The 19,749-nt window shown below is 50.8% G+C and overlaps 1 protein-coding gene across 1 annotated transcript in view; it reads left to right on the top strand.

Moving 5' to 3' along the window:
* The first annotated feature begins 2,090 nt into the window (after positions 1-2,090).
* Positions 2,091-19,749, top strand: part of LARP1 (La ribonucleoprotein 1, translational regulator) — a 57,297-nt gene continuing 39,638 nt past the window's right edge. The window contains exon 1 of the mRNA XM_060008471.1: positions 2,091-2,991. Coding sequence (XP_059864454.1) covers positions 2,553-2,991 — 439 coding nt within the window. The 5' untranslated portion in view covers positions 2,091-2,552. The remainder of the gene's footprint in view (positions 2,992-19,749) is intronic.

Below are 19,749 nucleotides of genomic sequence, written 5' to 3'. Positions count from 1 at the left end.
GATCGCACCTGCCGCGGAGCAACTAAGCCCGCGAGCCACAACTACTGAGCCTGTGCACGACAACTACTGAAGCCTGCGTGCCTAGAGCCCGTGCTCCGCAACAAGAGAAGCCACCGAAATGAGAAGCCTGCGCACCGCAACAAAGAGTAGCCCCCGCTCGTCGCAACTGGAGAAAGCCCGTGCACAGCAACAAAGACCCAACGCAGCCCCAAAAATAAATAAAATAAAAATAAAAGGAATATAGAAAAGAATGACCAACAATGACCATTATGTCCCCTTTTAAAAAGTTCAGAGAGGTTCTAATGTGGATCCTCTTCAGGAAATATTTATCAATAAATAAAATAAAAAATAGTGCATTCTGGTGACAATGTACAATAATTTACCTTCTGATCAAGGGTATATATAATGTAATTATGAAGAATCCTGCTTTAATTCATCAAGATCCCTTTAATCATTAGCTTCCTTGGTATCTCTTTTGAAGCAGTGGCCTCAGTCTCTATAACATACACAGCATTTTGACTGACATTGTCTCACATGACTCCTCACAAAAGCTGAGACGGTAGAAGCAAGTCAAGCTTAATTTACCCCCATTTTTCCACCAGGGAAGGGAGGGCCCAGGGAAGTGCTGCGAGCTGGCCAAGGTGTGGAGGCCATGTTAGGGAAGAGTTGGGATTAAACATCAGATTGCCTGGCTGTGCCCAGGAGCACCCCTCCCCCAGTAGTCCTTGTTACAGCAACCCTACAACTGGCCTCACCCCTTGGGGGCAGTTTCAGGAAGCCTTTTAATAAGCTTTATCCTCTATCCAGCAGGTCGGGTGTTCTAATCCTTCTTTTGGAGATGGCTAACACTTTAGGCTGTTATGTCTTAAGCAGGTGGGATCACAGCCAGCCAGAGGCCAGGACTTCTCCAAGTGAAGTGTGGGACCACAAGCACCCAAGGGGTCTTGCTAGACATGCAGATTTCTGGGTCCAATCCCAGACATGCCTGATTCCAAATGCTTTGGAATCTGCATTCAAGGTTTTCCCTCAGCATCCAAAGTAGCTGATCTAGGCTAACCTATGAGACAAGCACTTGTTTATCACTTAAGTTGTTTTACTGTCTCTTTCTCCACCTTAGAATGTAAATTATAAGTCTGGTTTATTTCCAAACTCTGTTTCCTAGAACCCCTACAGTAAATATTTAATTGAATGTGTACTAAAATTTGAAACTCCTGTCATACACCATTCCTTCATTTTACACTAGGGAAACTGAGGCCCAGCTGCTGCAGAGTTGGTAAGGGGCAGAACCAGGGTCAGGATAAAATCTCTCTCCAGGGTCCCAATCGGGCATTTATTTCTTCGTCTCCGCCCCAAGCAAGCCTCGTAAATGAAATCCACTTGAGAAAAAAATTTTCTGCCCATAAATACTCGGTTTCGGAGCTTGGCCTGGTTGGGGTCTGTTGGTAATTTCCCGTTCATTTTCGTAGGCGCCCAATGCCCCCAAGGGTTAAGGGCCCGCCTTCCAGGCCGGGCGTCGAAACCAACTCCGGGCAGTGTCCCGGCCGGGGCCGCCTGGGAGGAGCCGAGCACAGTCCGCGGAGGTAAGGCCGGCTGGCCCAAGGTCACTCAGGCGGGGCCTGCAAGGGGCAGGCCCACGGGACGCCAGGGAGCCGTTAGCACCCACCTCCATCATCCTGTAAGTGGAGGGTGACATTAATGGCTCCTTTCTCGGAATCTGGAGCAGCCAACCTAAAGAGCGCGAGCAGGCCCGGCCGGCCGCGTGGCCCACTCCCATGTGCTCCACCTGCGGCCGCTCTCACGCGCTGGCTCTTTAAGACACTTCCCCCTCTTTACCATCCCTTCTCTCCTGCCCGGCTCGCTGCCCCCGCCCGCTCCCGAATTGCATCAGGCACGTGCTCGCCCCCGTCAGGTCTGAGTACCCCTCACCCACCAGCCCCGAGGTGCGCCGAGGAATCGGAGGCGAGGGGCGGGGCAAGGGGCGGGGCTGCGAGGCCCTGCGCGCGCGCTCCCGCCGCCTTCGCCCTCCCGTCGCCCACTGCCCGCTCCGGCGGGCGCGGCCCCGTTGCGCCTTCCCCTCCCCTTGCCCGCTGCGTCGCGAGGCGCGCGCCCGCCCGCCGCCTGCCGCGGATCGCGTGGTCAGCTCGGCTCGCCGCGCCTCTCCCCCGTCCGTCCATATTGCTGCAGCCCCCGAGCCGGGAAGCCCGGGCCGCCCCGGCGGCGGGGGGGAGGGAGGGACGGGACGAGAAGCCTGCCAGGCTCGGGGTGGGGACGCCTTGCGAGGAACGGGCGGGGGGGGACGCGCGCCGAGGAGGCCTGGACCGCATAGTGGGGGGCCTTCGTCCCCCCCCCCGCCCGGCCAGCGGGCCTTGGATCTACGGCGGCTGCATCCGACCCGGAGGGGAGCCGCGCCTAGCGTGAACCCCGACCCTTCTCCGCCGGGACTGGGGCCCAGCGCCCCGGAGGAAGGCGTCGCGGGCGCTCGGAGAGCCAAGTTCGAGGCGGGGGAGGCAGCCTCGGGCGCGCCCGGCTTCTCCGGGGGGGCGGGCGCGCAGATGGCCACTCAGGTGGAGCCGCTGCTGCCGGGGGGCGCCCCACTCTTGCAGGCCGAAGAGCACGGGGGGTTGGTGAGGAAGAAGCCGCCGCCGTCGTCCGAGGGCAAGGGCGAGCCCGGGGCGAACGACGTCGGAGGGGGGGAGCCGGACGGCGGCGCCCGGAGACCTCGGCCGCCCTGCGCCAAGCCACACAAGGAGGGCACAGGGCAGCTGGAGCGCGAGAGCCCGCGGCCGCCGCAGCCGCCTGGCGCCGAGGGCCCGGCCGTCAGCGACGGGGAGGAGGGCGGCGGCGGCGAGCCGGCCGCTGGCGGAGGAGCTGCCGGAGCCGCGGGCGCCGGGCGCCGAGACTTCGTGGAGGCCCCTCCGCCCAAGGTGAACCCGTGGACTAAGAACGCGTTGCCGCCGGTCCTGGCCACCGTGAACGGACAGTCTCCTCCAGGTGGGTCTTTCTGTTTGGTATCCTGGGTCCGGGGCCTCTTCCGGGGACATAGGCGTCCCCTCCCCCAGCGGCCTCCAGGGCCCGGGGGTCCGCCGCTGGTCGTGGTGACTCGGGGTTTTTGTTTTTTATTATCTCCTGGCTCATTCGGGTCGCCGTGCCCTGTCCCCCAGCACACTCAGGAACCTGCCCCTGCCAGAGGGCCCGGCCTCCGGGAGGCTGCGGCCACCGCCTGGGCCGCAGCGGTTAGTGGGCAACGGCGTGGTCCGGGCCTACCTCGCGGGGAGAGGGTGGGCGCTGGTTTCGGTGAAAAGGGCTCTCTCCCCCTACCGCATGTTAGTGTAAGAGACGGTTTCCAGCCTGAACCTTCCTGGGGAAGCCCCCTCTTACCACTCCGCCCCATGCTTCTCGTTTTGGTAGCGTTGCGATCGTCCCCATGTTGTAAATGTTTAATAAGTATATGTCATAGGCAGCAAAACGCCCGGCAATGAGTTCATACCGACCACACAGATTCCGGATTTAAAAGTTAACAAGTTTTGTTCTCGAGTAGATAGTATTAGGTGGTAGAATGGCCATTGGCGATGGGTTCAGGGGTCGGTTACGGGCAGAATGGGGAGAAGAGGAAACCCAACGTGTCATTGAATTCGGTGCTTTCCCTCCCTGATCCTGGGGACCTTCCGTCTTGAGAGGGAGCCGAATGGAGAGCGTGCGGGGCATCCAGTGAGGGGGAAATGTGAGGCGAGTAAGGGGGCATGCGGCGACGCGAGGGGCGTGTGGCGGCGGGGGAGGGAGTGGCAGGGCCGGGAGGGCGGGCGGGTGACAGTTGGGCGTCTTACGCCGCGCCACCGACCCGCGGGCTGCTCGCGACCGCTCGGCCTGGGCGTTCGGGGCCCGCCTCGGCGCTCGGGGTGGAAGGCGGGTGCGGGCGGGCGGCGCGGCCAGGAGTGTGCGTGTGCGCGGGTGTGAGTGCGCGTTCCTCCTTCCCGGCATTCCTCCGCAGCCGGGACAACGTGGTGCCACCCCGCGCGGCGAGTGGCATGTGACTGCCGACCGGCGCTCCGCGCGCCCTCCCTCTCCCTTCTCGGCTTTGGGTCCTTTTGGACCCGGCCTCTTGGGGAAGGTGGGAAGTCCCCGCAGAGCGTTGTCAGTGGCGCTGGGGGGAGAGAGGCGGTGCAGAATATGGAGGTTCGGCTCGGCCTTCCTTTGCCAAAAATAGATCGTCGGCTTTGGTAGGGGGCGCGCCCGCCCTGCTCCCTTTGCCGGCGCGTATAGGCACAGTGGTGCTGGATTCTTCGGTCAGGGTCTTTCTGTAGTGGTTCGGTGTTAAAACACGCTTGGAGCTAGAATGATGGCCTGTGGCCATAGCCGTATTGGTTTTTCAAAACTCCTCCCCTTCTGTAGCGCTGGTTGAGGCCGACTGGTTTAAACCATCAAAATGGGGAAAGGGAAGCTTAATGTCTTTACATTCAAGGGAATAGAATCCCTTGTAGTCCTAGGGGAACCAGAACAGCGAATTCTGAAAATGGCATGTTGTAATTTTTATTTCTTTTAAGGTTGCTTCATTTGGAGGAGGGGACATTTGGCGTTTACTAATAGTACCTCAAACCGTGTTCTCTTCCTTTTGCCCTCCTCCCCTTCCCCCCGTTCCTTCCAGAACCCTCTTATGCAAAGGGCAGTGCTGAAACCTCCATTTTCTTGCAAATCCCTCCTGATCCACCCACAGAGGGAGGAATAGCAACTTTAAGACACTCTTTGGTCCTTCCCCCCTCTTTAAACTCAAGGAGGTATAATCATGCCCAGGAGAGAGCACTCCTCAGAAGTTTAAATGGGGCTACTCACTCTGGCTGCTGCTGCTTAGCTAATGGTGAACCTACCTTGTGGGTTTTACATCAGCATGACATCAGGTGGTATTGGGTGCTTGAGCTGGCATTTTGTGCAAGTCCAGGGGCCCTTGATAGGGTGCATCACTGGGGTTATTGATCGTTGGAAGAGGACAGCTTGGCTGGCATCTCGCCTTTACCTCTGAGTTCTTAGAAAAGCCAACTTGCTTTAAGTGCCCACAGCAAAATTCTGAGTCCGGTAGATTTACTCTGTTCTTGTTAGGTAAGAAAGTGTCTTGTCTACTCATTGGTTTTGAACTTGCAGAATAGTCTTTGACAGACAAACTCTGAATTCAGTAGCTTTTCTGTTTAAGCCAGTTGTTAGGGCTTGGATGCTTTTTGAGGGAGAATTTTGTGGTCAGGGTAGATGGTGGCACTTTCTTTGAAGTTTACGTGGATCACTAAGGCCCTTTTCCAGCCCTGATTTTATTTACAGCTTGGACAAGTTTAAATGAGACACCGATGGAATGACAGTGTGGTCTTGGGAAATTTTGTGTTCTGTGATGCATATGTTTTGGGTGCCTCATAAGCAAGCCAAAAGCTTTCCAAAGCTTGCTGCAAATGCCTATTTTTAGCTCTCCTTTTGGCTCAGATGCTAGTATTTTAGTTCTTTAAGGGACACATGCAGTAACTAGTAATAAAAGATGTTTTGCTATATCCCCCCTTTCTTGCGGGGTTCTCTGGTCTGGTTTAAGCTTCTGTGTCTTAGTAGTTTTAAATCTTGGGATTTGCATTTTGGTTTTTTGTATTTTTTTCCCCTAGAATATTTTGAAAACATTAAATATTTTTTCCTTATCTTAGCCACAACTCTTTAAGTATGAGAGAGGCAAGATGTCTTAGTTAAAGAAGTGAGGGCTTCCCTGGTGGCGCAGTGGTTAAGAATCTGCCTGCCAATGCAGGGGACACGGGTTCGAGCCCTGGTCTGGGAAGATCCCACATGCCGCGGAGCAACTAAGCCCGTGAGCCACAACTACTGAGCCTGCGCGTCTGGAGCCTGTGCTCCACAACGGGAGAGGCCGTGACAGTGAGAGGCCCGCGCACTGCGATGAAGAGTGGCCTCCACTCGCCGCAACTGGAGAAAGCCCTCGCACAGAAACGAAGACCCAACACAGCCAAAAATAAATAAATTAATTAAAAAAAAAAAAAAAGAAGTGATACATAGCAAAGGTTCTGGGACCAAAACTGCATGGGTTCAAATGCCAACTCAACCACTTGCTTAGCTGTGCCTCCTGCAGGCTACTGAACCATTCTGTGCCGCAGCCTCTCCATTTGTATTCTAGAAATTAAATTATGTATCTGCCTCATGGGGCTATTGTGAGCATTCACTGTGATGATATGTGTGAAGTATTTAGCTTGGTGCCTGGCATGTGTTTTCTGTTGTACCATGTCTGGGAGACTGAAACTGTGGGATTTTCTGCGACTTTTTCTGGGTCTCTGTTTTCTCCACCTGTAAAATGAGGGTGTTGGAGAGTGTTGTACTTTCCTTTTCTGGCATTGTATTAGTACTCCCTGAAACATGTGGGATCTGTCTCCTTAAAAGTGGGCTTTTGCTTATCCACAGACATGAAGGGCATGGTATGGATAATCTTAAAGGTTGATGACCCAAGTAATTGGCTGTTTTTTCTTTGGAATGTGTTATGATGAATGTTTTAAAAATAAGTTTTAATTTATTTGCCTTTCGTAAAGATTACTTTTTGGCGGAGTGTTCACGGGCTCTCAGGGCTGTGGGGAAAGGCGAGCCTAACTGAACTAAAAATTTGCTGTGGCTGGTGTACATGTAGTAGGTAGAGACTTGAGAGCATATCATCCCCACAAGCTTCCAGCAACCCTAGCAGGGAATCAGTGGGTTGATTGTCTGACACTTCTAACTTTGTGTAGTAAGAAAACACCAGTACTGTGATCTTTTTCTTCATTTCTCTTTAGAGGAAAGTCGGGGGCAGGGCCTGAGACTTGAATATTTATATTCTGGGCATCATTTTTTTCTGTGTCTCTTTGAAGTGCAGCTAACTGGTGACACAAAATAAAAAAGGGTTATAATCCCAGCTAACCCATGGCAACCCCAGGAATCTGCCACCACACTGAACTGGCCCCAAATAAACCTCCACTCCCAGTCTCAGTTTTCTTCCTGGGTTTGGGCCCTTTCCCATCTTCCCTCCCCCACCAACCCCACAACTGGTTGTACTCTGTGGGGCATCCATGTGGATCAGTCAGTCTTCGTTGCATGAAGACCTCACGGTGTCAGAGCTACTTCAGACCCTGGCTCCTTCCTTCCTCACCACTAGAAGTGGACTGGGTGGAATTACACAGTCTGTAATTTTGAGTCCCAGCTTTGCTTCTAACTTGGTGTGCAATCTTGGGCAAATTACTCAGCCTCTCTAAACCATTGTTCCTTCCTCCTCAAAATGGGAGTAATGGTAGTAACTATTTCATAGGGTCGTGAAAATCAAGATGTTTAGCATAACCTTTAGCTTAATGCCAGGTACAGAGCATCTAATAAGTGCTAGCTATAATAAATGATCACCATTGTTAGTAGTGTTCATTTCACTTGTAATTCTGCTTGTGTCCAGCATTGTGGACACTAGCAACCCCCATACTTTCTCTGTACCTGTGTTTCTTCATCTGTAAAATGAGGGAATTGGAATATGTCTTCAAAGTTTTTTTAGTATCAAAAACACTTTCTCCGATAAACCCCTTCCCCACAAAAGAAACCAAAGCAGAGCCTTTTATTATTATTATTATGTAAGTTTCAGGTGTACAACAGTAATTCCCAATTTTTACAAAGCAAAGCTTTTTAAGTGTGTATATTCGTATCTGCCATAGTGGTTAAGAACTCCAGTTTTGAATCCAGGTTCTGTGAGTGCTGGAGATACTCTTCTGGCTTCAGGAACCTGAGCCAATTGCTTGGGGGTTCATATCAGAGCAACCTGTGTAGCAACCAGGCATGAAGTGCCTTACAATGAATGTGGTAATAGAAAGTACACAGTGCTGTCTATAAAAATTGCCTCCACCAAATAAAAATTGAACCCACACCTAATAGAACCATAGGTCTGTGAGGTTAGAGGAACGCATTGATTGACCATGAGGTAGCAGTTATCCAATTTCTGAATGTGAGAAATTCTACAAGACAGATTATCTTGTCAATAAATAAGTGGCGTTCAAAAAAATACAACAAACTAGTGAACATAACAAAAAGAAACAGATTCACAGATATAGAGAACAAACTAGTGGTTACCAGTGGGGAGAGAGGGAAGGAGGGAGGGGCAATATTGGGGTAGGGGGTTAAGAGGTATAAACTACTATGTATAAAATAAGCTACAAGGATGTATTGTACAACACAGGGAATATAGCCAATATTTTATAATAACTATAAATGGAGTAGAACCTTTAAAAATCATGACTCACTGTATTATCTACCTGTAACATATAATATGGTACATCACGTTCAGTTAAAAAAAATAAACATTTTTAAAAGAGGGAACTGTTATGGATGAAGAGTTGAGACGTTAGTCAGATGCCTCGTGTGGATCTTGTTTGAATCCTGATTCGAACAAACAGGCTATAAGAAGAAATTTTGGTGTCAATTGAGGATAACTGATCAGTTTCGATTATATTCAGGAATTATTTGTCAAGGGTGATAATGGCATTATGGTTGTTTTTTGTTTGTTTTAAACTCCATAGCTGGTTATATTGTGCACCTCTGGCAAATAACTGTTAGGTTGGGCTTGGTAAACGAGGGCTTGAAGCTCTTTTCCTGTAGTTCAGATCACTTTCTTCTCTTGTGAAGAAAGCACGCAATTAGGACACCCTCTGAAGGGGAGAAGGGAAGGAGGCCTTCTCCAGGAACCTTCAGCTGCCTGCCCCCTGTTCTGGGCAGGGAGTTTGAGTTTTACCCTAACCGGGAAATGAGTGCCTGTTAGGGAGGGAGAGGTGCTTTGGAGGTGGTCCTAGGCCCTTGGCAGGTAGGGGGCAGTCTCAGCAGTCCTGAACTCTGAACCTCCCAGGGTTGGGGGGCGGAGTGGAGGGGGGATTTTCTTGGCTGACCCAGCCCCTGTCTGCAGTGGGACCTAGGCTAGAGTAAGTATTTTAGAGCTGTTACTCAGCACTCTTTCCCTCTCTGTGGGAGTCGGGCAGGGAGAGGAGGCGGAATAGTGGACCTGAAACCACAAAAACCTCTTTACCACGCAGAGCTTGGCAGATGGGAGTGCCCCTGTTTGCAAAATCCCAGACAACCTAAAAGGGGGTAATGAGGGTGTTGGGGCCTCCAGAGGGCTCACAGACCTCCCTGGCTCGTCCAGAGTGATCTAAGGGAGTGGCCAGGAGAGAGGACAGTTTTCCTGCTGGGGGTTTGTGAAAGAAAATAAGTTTTGATAACTGGCTAATGAAAGCACAGGAAACAGCGAGATGAAGGAGCACAGGGGTAGGTGATGGGATTTAAATCAGAACATGCTGGTTTTCTTGTTCCCAGAATGGGAGTAACCCCTATGCTGAGGTTGTTTTGAGGATCAAATTGATACCTCGTTGTGGGGTAGCCCAGTTCATGACTTAAAATGTCCCACACAGATAGATGTAAGTGGTTTAGCTTCCAGAAGATGCATTCCAAAGCCAGGTTCAGTTGACCCTTGAACAACACGAGTGCATGGGTCCACTCGTGTGGATTGTTTTCCATAAATACTTCAGTCCTACACTCTCCACTGTTGGTTGAGTCCTACACTCTCCACTGTTGGTTGAGTCCATGCTCATGCAGAACCGCAGATAGGGAGGAACAGCAGATAGCCCGCACAACCTATAAAGTTACACATGGATCTTCCACTGAGCTGGGGGTTGGCGCCCTAACCCCGCGTTATTGAGGGTCAACTGTATATGTAGTTTGAGGTAATTACCCATTCTGAGGGGTTATCCATGCCTTTCCTAAGTGAGGATGGATAATCTGGAGTTAACTTCATTGTCAAGCAGTGCTATGTAATAGTTACCAGGGCCAACTGGCCAATTTTTCGTGGCAGATAGCCTATGGTATCTCCATGAGGGACTTTCCCAGAATCAGAGGGACAGTCTTGATGTGGCACTTTTCCTTTGACTGTGCCTTTGGACTGGCAAAGCCGGTGTGGAAGGTGAGGTATGTGGGCTTTTCTGATGAATTTTGTAAAGCCGGCCACATAAATCTGACATACAGTGAGGGGCTTTACCGCCTCAATCTGAGGTACTATTGGTAAACCCAGATGGCCCCTCCATCGGAGGCCTGTGTACAGGGTACTTTGTAATAACCCTCCAAGCTTGTTGTGGTAACCACCTTCCCGTCTGAACATACAGTCCAGCAACTCCAGGTAGCCTTTTCTCTTCCTTCCTTTAAAATGAAGTTCTAAGCTTTTCAGAGGAACTGAATTCAGTCCCACAGTTACCAGGAGCCATCTGGATGCATGGTCCGCCTGAGCTCTGGTTTTTGCTCTCCTTTCCACATACCCTAGCTTACTGAAACTCCTGATAACCCCACTATAAGTAGTAGTGATATTGCAATTATCCTGTGTAACCTGCTCAGCAGGTGCTCTTTTTATCCCCACTTCACAGATGAGGAAAGTGAGACTCAGGAGAGATTAATAAGCAGCTCTGTCCTTCTGATTGCTCAGACTAAAAACCTTGGGGTCATTCTTGGCACCTCTGTTTCTCTATCACCTCACATCTAATTTACCATTACATCCTTTTGGCTCCAAAAAACTGTGACCAAAGGTAAATGCTTTCTTTTTACCACCTCCTTGGCTGCCAGCCTGGTCCACATACCATTACTGCTCAGCTAGAAGGTTGCAGGAACCTCTGAACTGGTCTCCTGTCACTCCTGCTTAAAGTCCTCTCATGGCTTCAATAGCGGAGTAAAATTCAGAGTCTGTAGCGTTTCTTCTTGATCTGGCTCCCCAGACGTCCCCTTGCCCTGACCTTCAGCTCTGACTTCATCTTTTACCACTTTCCTCTTCCAACAACATTGGTCCTTGCTTTTCCTGGAGCATGTTGTGCACCCTCCTGCTTCAGGGCTTTTGTTCTGCGATGCTCTTCCCCCAGATAGCCGCATGGGCCACACCCTCACTTTCTTCAGGTTCCTGTTCCATTCATTGAGATGGAGAGGCCTTCCCGGACCACCCTATATTAAATAGCAAGCCTGCACCCCATACTGTCTATCCCCATCCCTTTACCCTGCTTCATTTTTCTTCTTAGCTTTTTTTTTTTTGGCAGTACGTGGGCCTCTCAACTGTTGTGGCCTCTCCCATTGCGGAGCACAGGCTCCGGACGCGCAGGCTCAGCGGCCATGGCTCACAGGCCCAGCCGCTCCGCGGCACGTGGGATCTTCCCAGACCGGGGCACGAACCCGTGTCCCCTGCATCGGCAGGCGGACTCTCAACCATTGCGCCACCAGGGAAGCCCTCTTCTTAGCTTTTATCACCATTGGATGAGGGTCTTTGGTGTTTGACCACTGCTTTATCCCCAGCACCTAAGCATGCCTGGCACATAGTAGGCAGCTCAGTGAACATTTAATGAATGAATGAATGAATCTCGTACTTTTAACAGCATCATTCACATTTTGAGTCTGGCATAGGGGAATACCACAGTGAATAATAAAAATCTGTGTTGACAAAGAACACACACACTCACAATCCATAATGGAAAGTGCTGTGTAAGAAAGCTGTGGGATTCTTTGGGAGTGCAGCAGGGAGCACCCAGTTCAGTCTAGGTCAGAGAAGTCCTTCTGGAGGAAGCAGTGGCTAACCTGAAATGGGAAGGACAGGTAGGACTTATCTGAGAAAAGGTCTGGAAAGAGAGCTGTCTTGGTTGAGGAAAGGCCATGAGGTTCAGAGAACTGAGTAACTCCCTGTGGCAGTAGTATAAATTCTCATTTTAACTGGAAGGCAGTAGGGAGCTTTTGAAGATTTTAAGTGAGGGAGTGGCATGGTCAGATTTTTGCTTTTGAAAGATTGCTTTTGCCACGTGGCAGAACCTCTTAGGTTAAGAATAGATGATTTGGGGTTTCCTGTCTGATCCTTTGGGGCAAGGTTCCTGGATTACAAAGGGAGCAGACTTCCGAGTCTTTCCTGAAGTGTATGTCTAGGACAGTTATCAGCTGTCATCCTTAAGGGATAGGGAGCAGCTCCAGTGTGGGGGATTCCTCTGACCTTTCAGAAGGCCAGATTATCTGGAATGCGTTTCAGTTCCTGGGAGAATCACAATTGCTGATGGACTGGCCTAGGCTAAGTCCATGCTTAAGCCAAGAGCCCCAGCCTGCTTGCGCTGCTGCAGCCGTTTAGCTGGAAAGAGGAGGCGGCCCTGGTAGGGGGATAGGCTTCCGTACGGGAATCCCCACCTCCACCAGGGAAAGCACCCATGTGGTGGGACTTCTAGGTCCACATCTAGGCTGCCTGCCACCAGCCTCTCTGCAGCTTGGCTCTGTGGGCTTTTCCAGAGATAGATACGTGCACAAGGTTTCCTTCCCGTCAGAGCTACCTCCCTTCAGCTGAATTCAGCCATTTTTATACCTGTGCTAACAGTGGGTTTGCATTTGCCCATAGATGGGCTGCTGTAGTGAGTTCCTGAGAATACTGGGCTTTAGGGAGCCAGGCTTACCCTGACCAATGCCCGTTTATCAACTCTGTTCCCATTGCTGTGCCCTCAGGGGCTTGGATTTCCTTTCTCTCCTTTCAGAGGAGAAGGAGTATTTAGAGCTGAAAGGGACCCCAGAAGTCATTGAATCTAAACCATTGATTTACAGGTTAGGTACTTCAGGCCCAGAAAGGAAATAGAGTTGCTCAAGATCACAGTCAGTTCAAAGCAAGGCTGAGACTTGAACCTGTGTCTCTTGGGTTTACTCCGATTTTGTTTTCCTCTGGAGGAAGAAATAGCATATTGGGTGGTAGAATGTCGACTTTGGAGTTAGTCATCCAGTTTGAGTTAGCCAAGCCACCTACCAAGTGAGTGCCCTTGGAAAGGTTGGTAACTTCTGGGCTTCAGTAAAATGGAGTTACATCTGGAGTACCCACGTCGTAGGATCACTGAGTGTGAGCTAGGGGAAGGGGAGTGCTCAGCCAGAGCCTGGCAAATAATAAGTGATAATCGTAAGAGTGTTTGGTGGTTCTTCTTTCGAGGTCTTGAATTTGACCCAGGTCTTCAATTTGCCAATAGAGCTCAAGTGCTAAAGCCAGGCTTCCTGTGTCTTCCTGGGTCCTCTCTGCCCCTTATCCCTGCTGTTTGGTCCTGAGCATACACAGGAAAGCCGCCCATGTCACTTAGAGCCAGTTCTTCCTACCCTGCCCTAGGCTGTTACACAACTCCATAGTGAAGGGGAATTAAGGAATCACTGGGGCTATAATCTTGCATGAGAAGCCCATATTGTGGCACTTGAGAGTGCCCTAGTGGTAGAATGTCTGTGAGAGAACAGCTCAGGTGCTTTTTAAAAAAATTTTATTTTATTTATTTTTGTCTGCGTTGGGTCTTTGTTGCTGCATGCGGGCTTTCTCTAGTTGTGGTGAGCGGGGGCTACTCTTGGTTACGGCGTGCAGGCTTCTCATTGCGGTGGCTTCTCTCGTTGCGGAGCACGGGCCCTAGGCGCGCGGGCTTCAGTAGTTGTGGCTCGCGAGCTCAGTAGTTGTGGCTCGCGGGCTCTAGAGCGCAGACTCAGTAGTTGTGGCATACGGGCTTAGTTGCTCCACGGCATGTGGGATCTTCCCGGACCAGGGCTCGAACCCGTGTCCCCTGCATTGGCAGGTGGATTCCTAACCACTGCGCCACCAGGGAGCCCCTCAGGTGCTTTGAAGTGAAACCTTCCTGCTCCATGTTTGGTATCTTTCTGCAGCTTTGGGTTTGCTTGGGGAGTGGAGGTCTGTGCTTTTCCTGTTCTTCATATATCTTTACAGTGATACAAGAAAGAGAGGCCAATTATCTGGATGGAATAGCCTAGTTTAGGTTTTGTCCAAAGTGGAGCCGAGTGTAGGGGTGGAGTTTGGACATGGTTGGGTGTGGGAGGCTGGATGCTGCTTCTAGGGAGTGTGGGGGGAGACAGGAAATCAGGAACACACAAGAGGTGGCTGCTCACTGGGACGCATGCACCTTACTGTGAAGAGGGAGGGGATGGTTGAAGAAACTAGGATTATTTTTCCCAGAGAATCAAAGCTTGGGGTGGGTGGAAATGCCGGTTGTTCTGAACTACAGCATTTGAACAGATCTGCTTCAAGTGGCCCTACAGCTAAAGCTCTGATGGCAAGTGGGAGGTGGAGGGTCAGTAGGTTTTGGCTCTGGTCAAGTAGTAACTTTCAGTAGTGTCCCCGACAGATTCAGCTGCCACAGGAGGTACTGGGTTCCTTGACATGGTGATAGTATTTAAAGAGTTTGGATGGCAGTTTCCTGTAGGGCTCTGCAGCTGTAAATCTGCAAAGTACTTTCCTAGATTTGTTCATTCCGAAATTTTTGAGTACTTGTTACCTATCAGGCTCCAGAATTCAGGGGTAAATAAGACACAAAAGCCATGATGGAGCTTTTGTCCTGAAAGGTAGAAGTTACAAATGGGTATCCACTCCCTTTACTGCCTCAATTCCAGTTCAGCCTGCTGACAGCGTTTGATTACCCTTCACTCAAAAACAGTTGAGGGCTTCCCTGGTGGCACAGTGGTTGAGAGTCCACCTGCCGATGCAGGGGACACGGGTTCGTGCCCCGGTCCGGGAAGATCCCACATGCCGCGGAGCGGCTGGGCCCGTGAGCCATGGCCGCTGATCCTGTGCGTCCGGAGCCTGCGCTCTGCAACGGGAGAGGCCACAACAGTGAGAGGCCCGTGTACCGCAAAAAATAAAAATAAAATAAAATAAAAAATAAATAAAAACAGTTGAAAGTAATCATCTGTGTTTTAAAATCAAGAAAATGTATCTGGAAACCTGGAGATTTGCAGCTCCTCTTTTAAAAGCCAGACTCTGAATATACCAAAATAATAATAATAATAATGAATTGTACACTTTAAATGGGTCAGTAGCATGGTATGTGAATAATATCAGTAAAGCTGTTATGAAAAAAAATGAGAAGACCTGGCCACACTGAGCCTCTGTTCCTTTATGACTACTATCCAGTGTCAGGATCTAGCTCCCTTTAGACGAGGATGCCTGCATCGGGCCTATGGGCTCAGTCTTTGTGTATTTTATCATACAAAGGAGGGAGGACAGCAGTCTGTCCAGCCCACAAGCTGAGAGCATCCTTATTCGAGAAGAATTTGAGAGTAAAGGGTGGGGAAGACTTTAAGGCTAAGGGCAGGAATTGCATGCAGTCCCTGGAGGGGTCTCCGTACCCACCTCTCTGAGGGAGAGCGGGTGTGATGGGGAGACAGAACACCACTGGGCATTGTGGCCTGAGGCCCCAGAGCAGCAGTAGAAAGCTGTCTGAATGCTAAGGCGTGAGCTTGCAGTTATGTTAGGCCCCAGTGAGACTTCACTCCCCTCCCTGCATCTGTGAAATGGGTGTAACATCCTTGATAGCAATCTCTAAGGCCCTTTCTAGCTCAAACACCCTTCAGGTATGAGAGCAGCTAAGGCAGATGTTACTGTGTTTCGGGTGGAAAGGGGAAAGATGCTGGCTAGAGGCCTTGTGCATCATGATCCTGCTCTTTGGGCAATGGAACTAAGGCTCATTGGAGCACTGAATTCCCTCTGGGGCAACAGACACTGCAAAGAGGCTTCTCCACAGGTGTGAGCCCTAGGACAGAGAACTCTGGGCAGGAGAATTTGGGACCAGCCTTCTAGTCCCAGATGTTTGGCTCAATTGCTAAGACACCTTGGGTGACTGACTGAACCTCTTTGGACTTCTTTCTCTTTTCTGTAAATGAACGTGGTCGAGCCAGAAGACCTTTCAAGGTCCTTTCCCACTAGGATTAAGTTCTATGTATCAAATCAGAGGTCAAGACTAGTTTGAGAAAGATTTTATCTAATGGGGATTGCTTTTCCCCACCTGATTGGACCAGCTTTAGAGTGTCATCCCCAAGAGGTTGGCCAAGGCTGTGGGATTCTTCTACCTAGGCATGGGGTATTCTGCCCTAGGCTTCTGGGAAGTTCTGGGCCAAGGTGAGCTGCCCCAGAAAGTTGTTGAGCGCCCCCAGCAGCGTGCAAAAAGTGGTGGCTCATTCCTTGGCAGGAATGTTGTTGAGGAGGTTCTGTACCTCGTTAGTTTGGGCAGTTGCTGAGAACCCCCTTCTGGCCCCGAGATTTAGAACCTAGGACTGGTGGAGGCCAGGGTCAAAGTATCAACTAAGGTCAGTGAGAGGGGAAGCCAGCCCATCTCGAGAGATTGTCATTTTTTTTTTAAGAGGTTTATTTGAGCCAAACTGAGCACTATAGCCCAGGACTATTTCATTTAGAGTCTCTGTTTTTGGTGGGGGCGTGGGGGGTTTGGCCACGCAGTATGCGGGATCTTAGTTGCCTGACCAGGGATTGAACCCGTGCTCCCTGCAGTGGAAGTGCAGAGTCCTAACCACTGGACTGCCAGGGAATTCCCCTAGAGAGATTGTCTTGAGTATTCAGAGTCCTCAGGCTTATCTAGAGAAGCACCAGGGCTTGAGCCTAACCTTTGTTTGCCTGGAAGGAACTAACTTGGCTGCCACCAAAGTGAAAATCATTCATTTAACACATTTATTTCAGTAACCTACTAAGTGTTAGACCATGGGAATACTGATGGGAATAAGACAGAAGGGGCCTGCCCACATAGTTTACATTCTAGTGGGGTGACAATGTAAACCAGCAAGGTAGTTCTGGTTATCTGTTGCTGCCTAACAAATCACCCCAAAAACAGCCTGGATCCTGGTGCGAATGTGACCTTTTGTGCGCCCTCCAAGAGTAGAGTTTCTATTTCCCCCAGCCCCGTGGAATCCTGAGATCAAACCCCGCTGGCCTTCAAAGCCATATTCTCTGGGGGCTCCTCCTGTTGCCGGACTCCCAGGCTGCGAAGCCTGACGTGGGGCTCAGGACTTTCACTCTTATGGCAGAACTTCTGTGGTATAATTGTTTTCCAGTTTATGAGTCGCCCACCTGACAGGTATGGGATTTGATTGTATCACAATTGTGCCCCTCCTACCATCTTGTTGTGGCTCCTTTGTCTTTGGATGTAGGGTATCTTTTTTGGTAAGTTCCAGCGTTGTTTTTTGTTTGTTTTGGGTCTTTTTTGTCGATGGTAGTTCAGCAGTTAGTTGTAATTTTGGTGTTTGCTAAGACTGAAGATTAACTAGCCTGTCACAGATCTTTCTTTCTTTGCTGGTTGTTGGGCTGCACCCTGGAGGCCTTGAAGGCCTCTGTTGCCCAGCTTCAAGACTGAAGAAAGATCCCAGAGTCAGCAACAGAGTCATCAGTGGTTTAATGGATGGGGAGCTTACATGTCTGAAGCAAGGTCTTGGAGTGATACCCCACCATGTATGGTGGATGGGGGGCAGGACACACGGCCATCTTCACTGGGGGGTTGCGGGTGGGGAAAGGGAGGCTACTAGTTATATCAAAAACAGCCCTTTTATTCACTGATTTATGGGGCAGGATTTGGACAGGGCTCAGCCAGGTGATTCTTCTTTTCTTTGTGGTAGTGATAGAGGTGGCAGGCAGGTCCTGGTCTACATACAGGGCCCACCACAGCTTCACTCACATGTTTGGAACCTTGACAGAGATGGCTGGGTTCAGCTAGAACTGGAGTGCCTTCAGGTGCCCTCTCCAGCATGGTGTTTTCAGAGTAGTAGGACTTACTACATAGTGGCTTGGGGCTCCCGGAGAGCTGCTCCAAGAGACAGGAAGTAGCTGTGGTCAGTATTCTAAGGTGCTGGGCCTGAGCATTGGCACAATATCACTTTTGGCACGTGATGTTGGTAGAGGCCACAGACCCTGCTGAGAATGAAGGGGAGGGGACATGGGCCCTGCTTTTCAATGGGAGGAATGTCGGTTTGCCACCATCTCTAGTACTACTTGGCAGTTTCTGATAGTGGTGAGTGCTGTGAAAGAAACAAACTAATAGAGAAGTGTTGGGCGTTGTGTGGGTGAGGGTAGCTTCAATCAGGGTGTCGGGGAATACCTCTAAGGGTGAGCCAGGTGGGGTCGGTAAGGAGCCTGCTGATGAGCACTCTAGCCTGGAGGAACAGCAGGTACTAGGTGGTGATGAATTTAGAGTTCTCCAAGCAACTGACACGGAGGCTTTTGGAGGCCAGCTTAGGGAGTTTGGCTGCTGTTCTAAAAGCAGGGAAGGAGGTGACATGATCCGGCTTCTGCTTTAGGGTTTGTCCATTCTGTGGAGAGTGGACTGGGGTCGGGGCGGGAAGAGGCCCGGCTAGTTGCAGGGAGGCCCCTCGGAGACTTCGGCAGGCATCCAGGAAAGATATGGAAAGGAACAGACGATGGCGTAGTGACTTGGGCCATCCAACTAACTTAGTGTCCTGTCCTGTCCCCCCTCCTCCAGACTAGGCCACTTAAAGAGGGCGTTCTGTGATTGCTATTTCTTACTTGCTCCTCTCTTCTCGTACTGTCCAGAAGTCAGATCAGTTGTATTGTGTCCATTAATCAGAAGGGTGGCCTGAGGCAGGCAGGTATATTTCCCCTGGATCTGGGTCTCTTAGCCCCAGAGCCCGGAGGAGTATGAGTGTTTTCTCTGCTTCCCCTGGCCTCTCCCAGGTTCCATGCTCCGGGGTGGAGGTGGAGGGAGCGTGTGGGTGAACAGCATGGCATCAGGCACAGGGAGGCCTGGAGATAGGGAATGAGCCCGACATGGGCTCTCTTGGTCACAGTTTTCCATTCCTGACTTCTTATTGGAAACTTTCAGGTAAGAACTTCAGGGTGGGGTCAGAGCAAGCTGCCAGAGCTGGAAGTCTGGAGATCCATGTTCTGATTTCAGCCCCGCTCTCACATTTCTCCTGGCTGGACATTCATTTCTCACGACTTGTATGAAGGGATTGGATCCCATGCTCATGAGTGCATTTCTCATCCATTGCTGATGTGCCTTTATCTTGTCCCTGGGCTTAGCCAGGTGTTCTAGAACCTGCCTCATGGGTAGCTTGCCTTGTTGAAGACAGATGGCCCAGGGAGCCATGCCAGACTGCCTGAGAGCTTCCACGTCTCCCGTGATTAACAAACTTCTGAGCCATCACACACATTTTGTTCATGATCTTGGTTCATTTTCACATCCCTGTGGGATCCAGCTGCTACAGTCATGGCCCTCATTTTACAGACCAGAAAAAAGGAGTTCAGAGAGGTTCAGTAATTTGCTCAAGGCTGCATAGTGGTTTGTTAGCAGCTGGGATTCCAGCTCACGGCAGACTGACTTACCGTCTGGCTTTGCATTCTCCCAGACCACAGAAGTATACGTATCTCACCTGAAAAACTTTCTTGGGGAGAGAGGACCCACACAATCTTCAGACAGCAGGAATCTGTGTGGGCCCCAGTGGCCCAGCCTGGAGGTCCCAGCTCTGCCTGCCCTGGCCACCCTCAGTGAGTGTGAGCCAGGCCCAGGAACTTCTGATCCTGCTGGGGAGCCCTGGCCCTATTTCCCTCAGAGATGTTCCTCTTCAGCTCTGTCAGGCCACATGCAGCCTGCTGGAAAGAGCCCTGCTGACCTTGTGGTTTCTCGGGCATGGCCTCTGGGCCAGTGGGAGGGGTGGGGGCTGCTCTCTACTGGCATTGGGAGGTTCTCTGGCTCTGGGTTGTCAAAGCGGATGGAAAATACGATTATGTGTTGGGTCTTATTTATTTACTTACTTTTTGGCTGCGTTGGGTCTTAGTTGCAGCACTAGGGCTCTTCATTGCAGCGCGTGGGCTCAGTAGTTGCAGTGCGCGGGCTTAGTTGCCCTGCGGCATGTGGGATCTTAGTTCCCTGACCAGGGATCAAACCTGCGTCCCTTGCATTGGAAGGC

This window comes from Delphinus delphis, chromosome 3, assembly GCF_949987515.2.
Source record: "Delphinus delphis chromosome 3, mDelDel1.2, whole genome shotgun sequence".
Lineage (NCBI taxonomy): Eukaryota > Metazoa > Chordata > Mammalia > Artiodactyla > Delphinidae > Delphinus > Delphinus delphis.
This window is presented reverse-complemented; position numbering and strand designations above follow the sequence as displayed.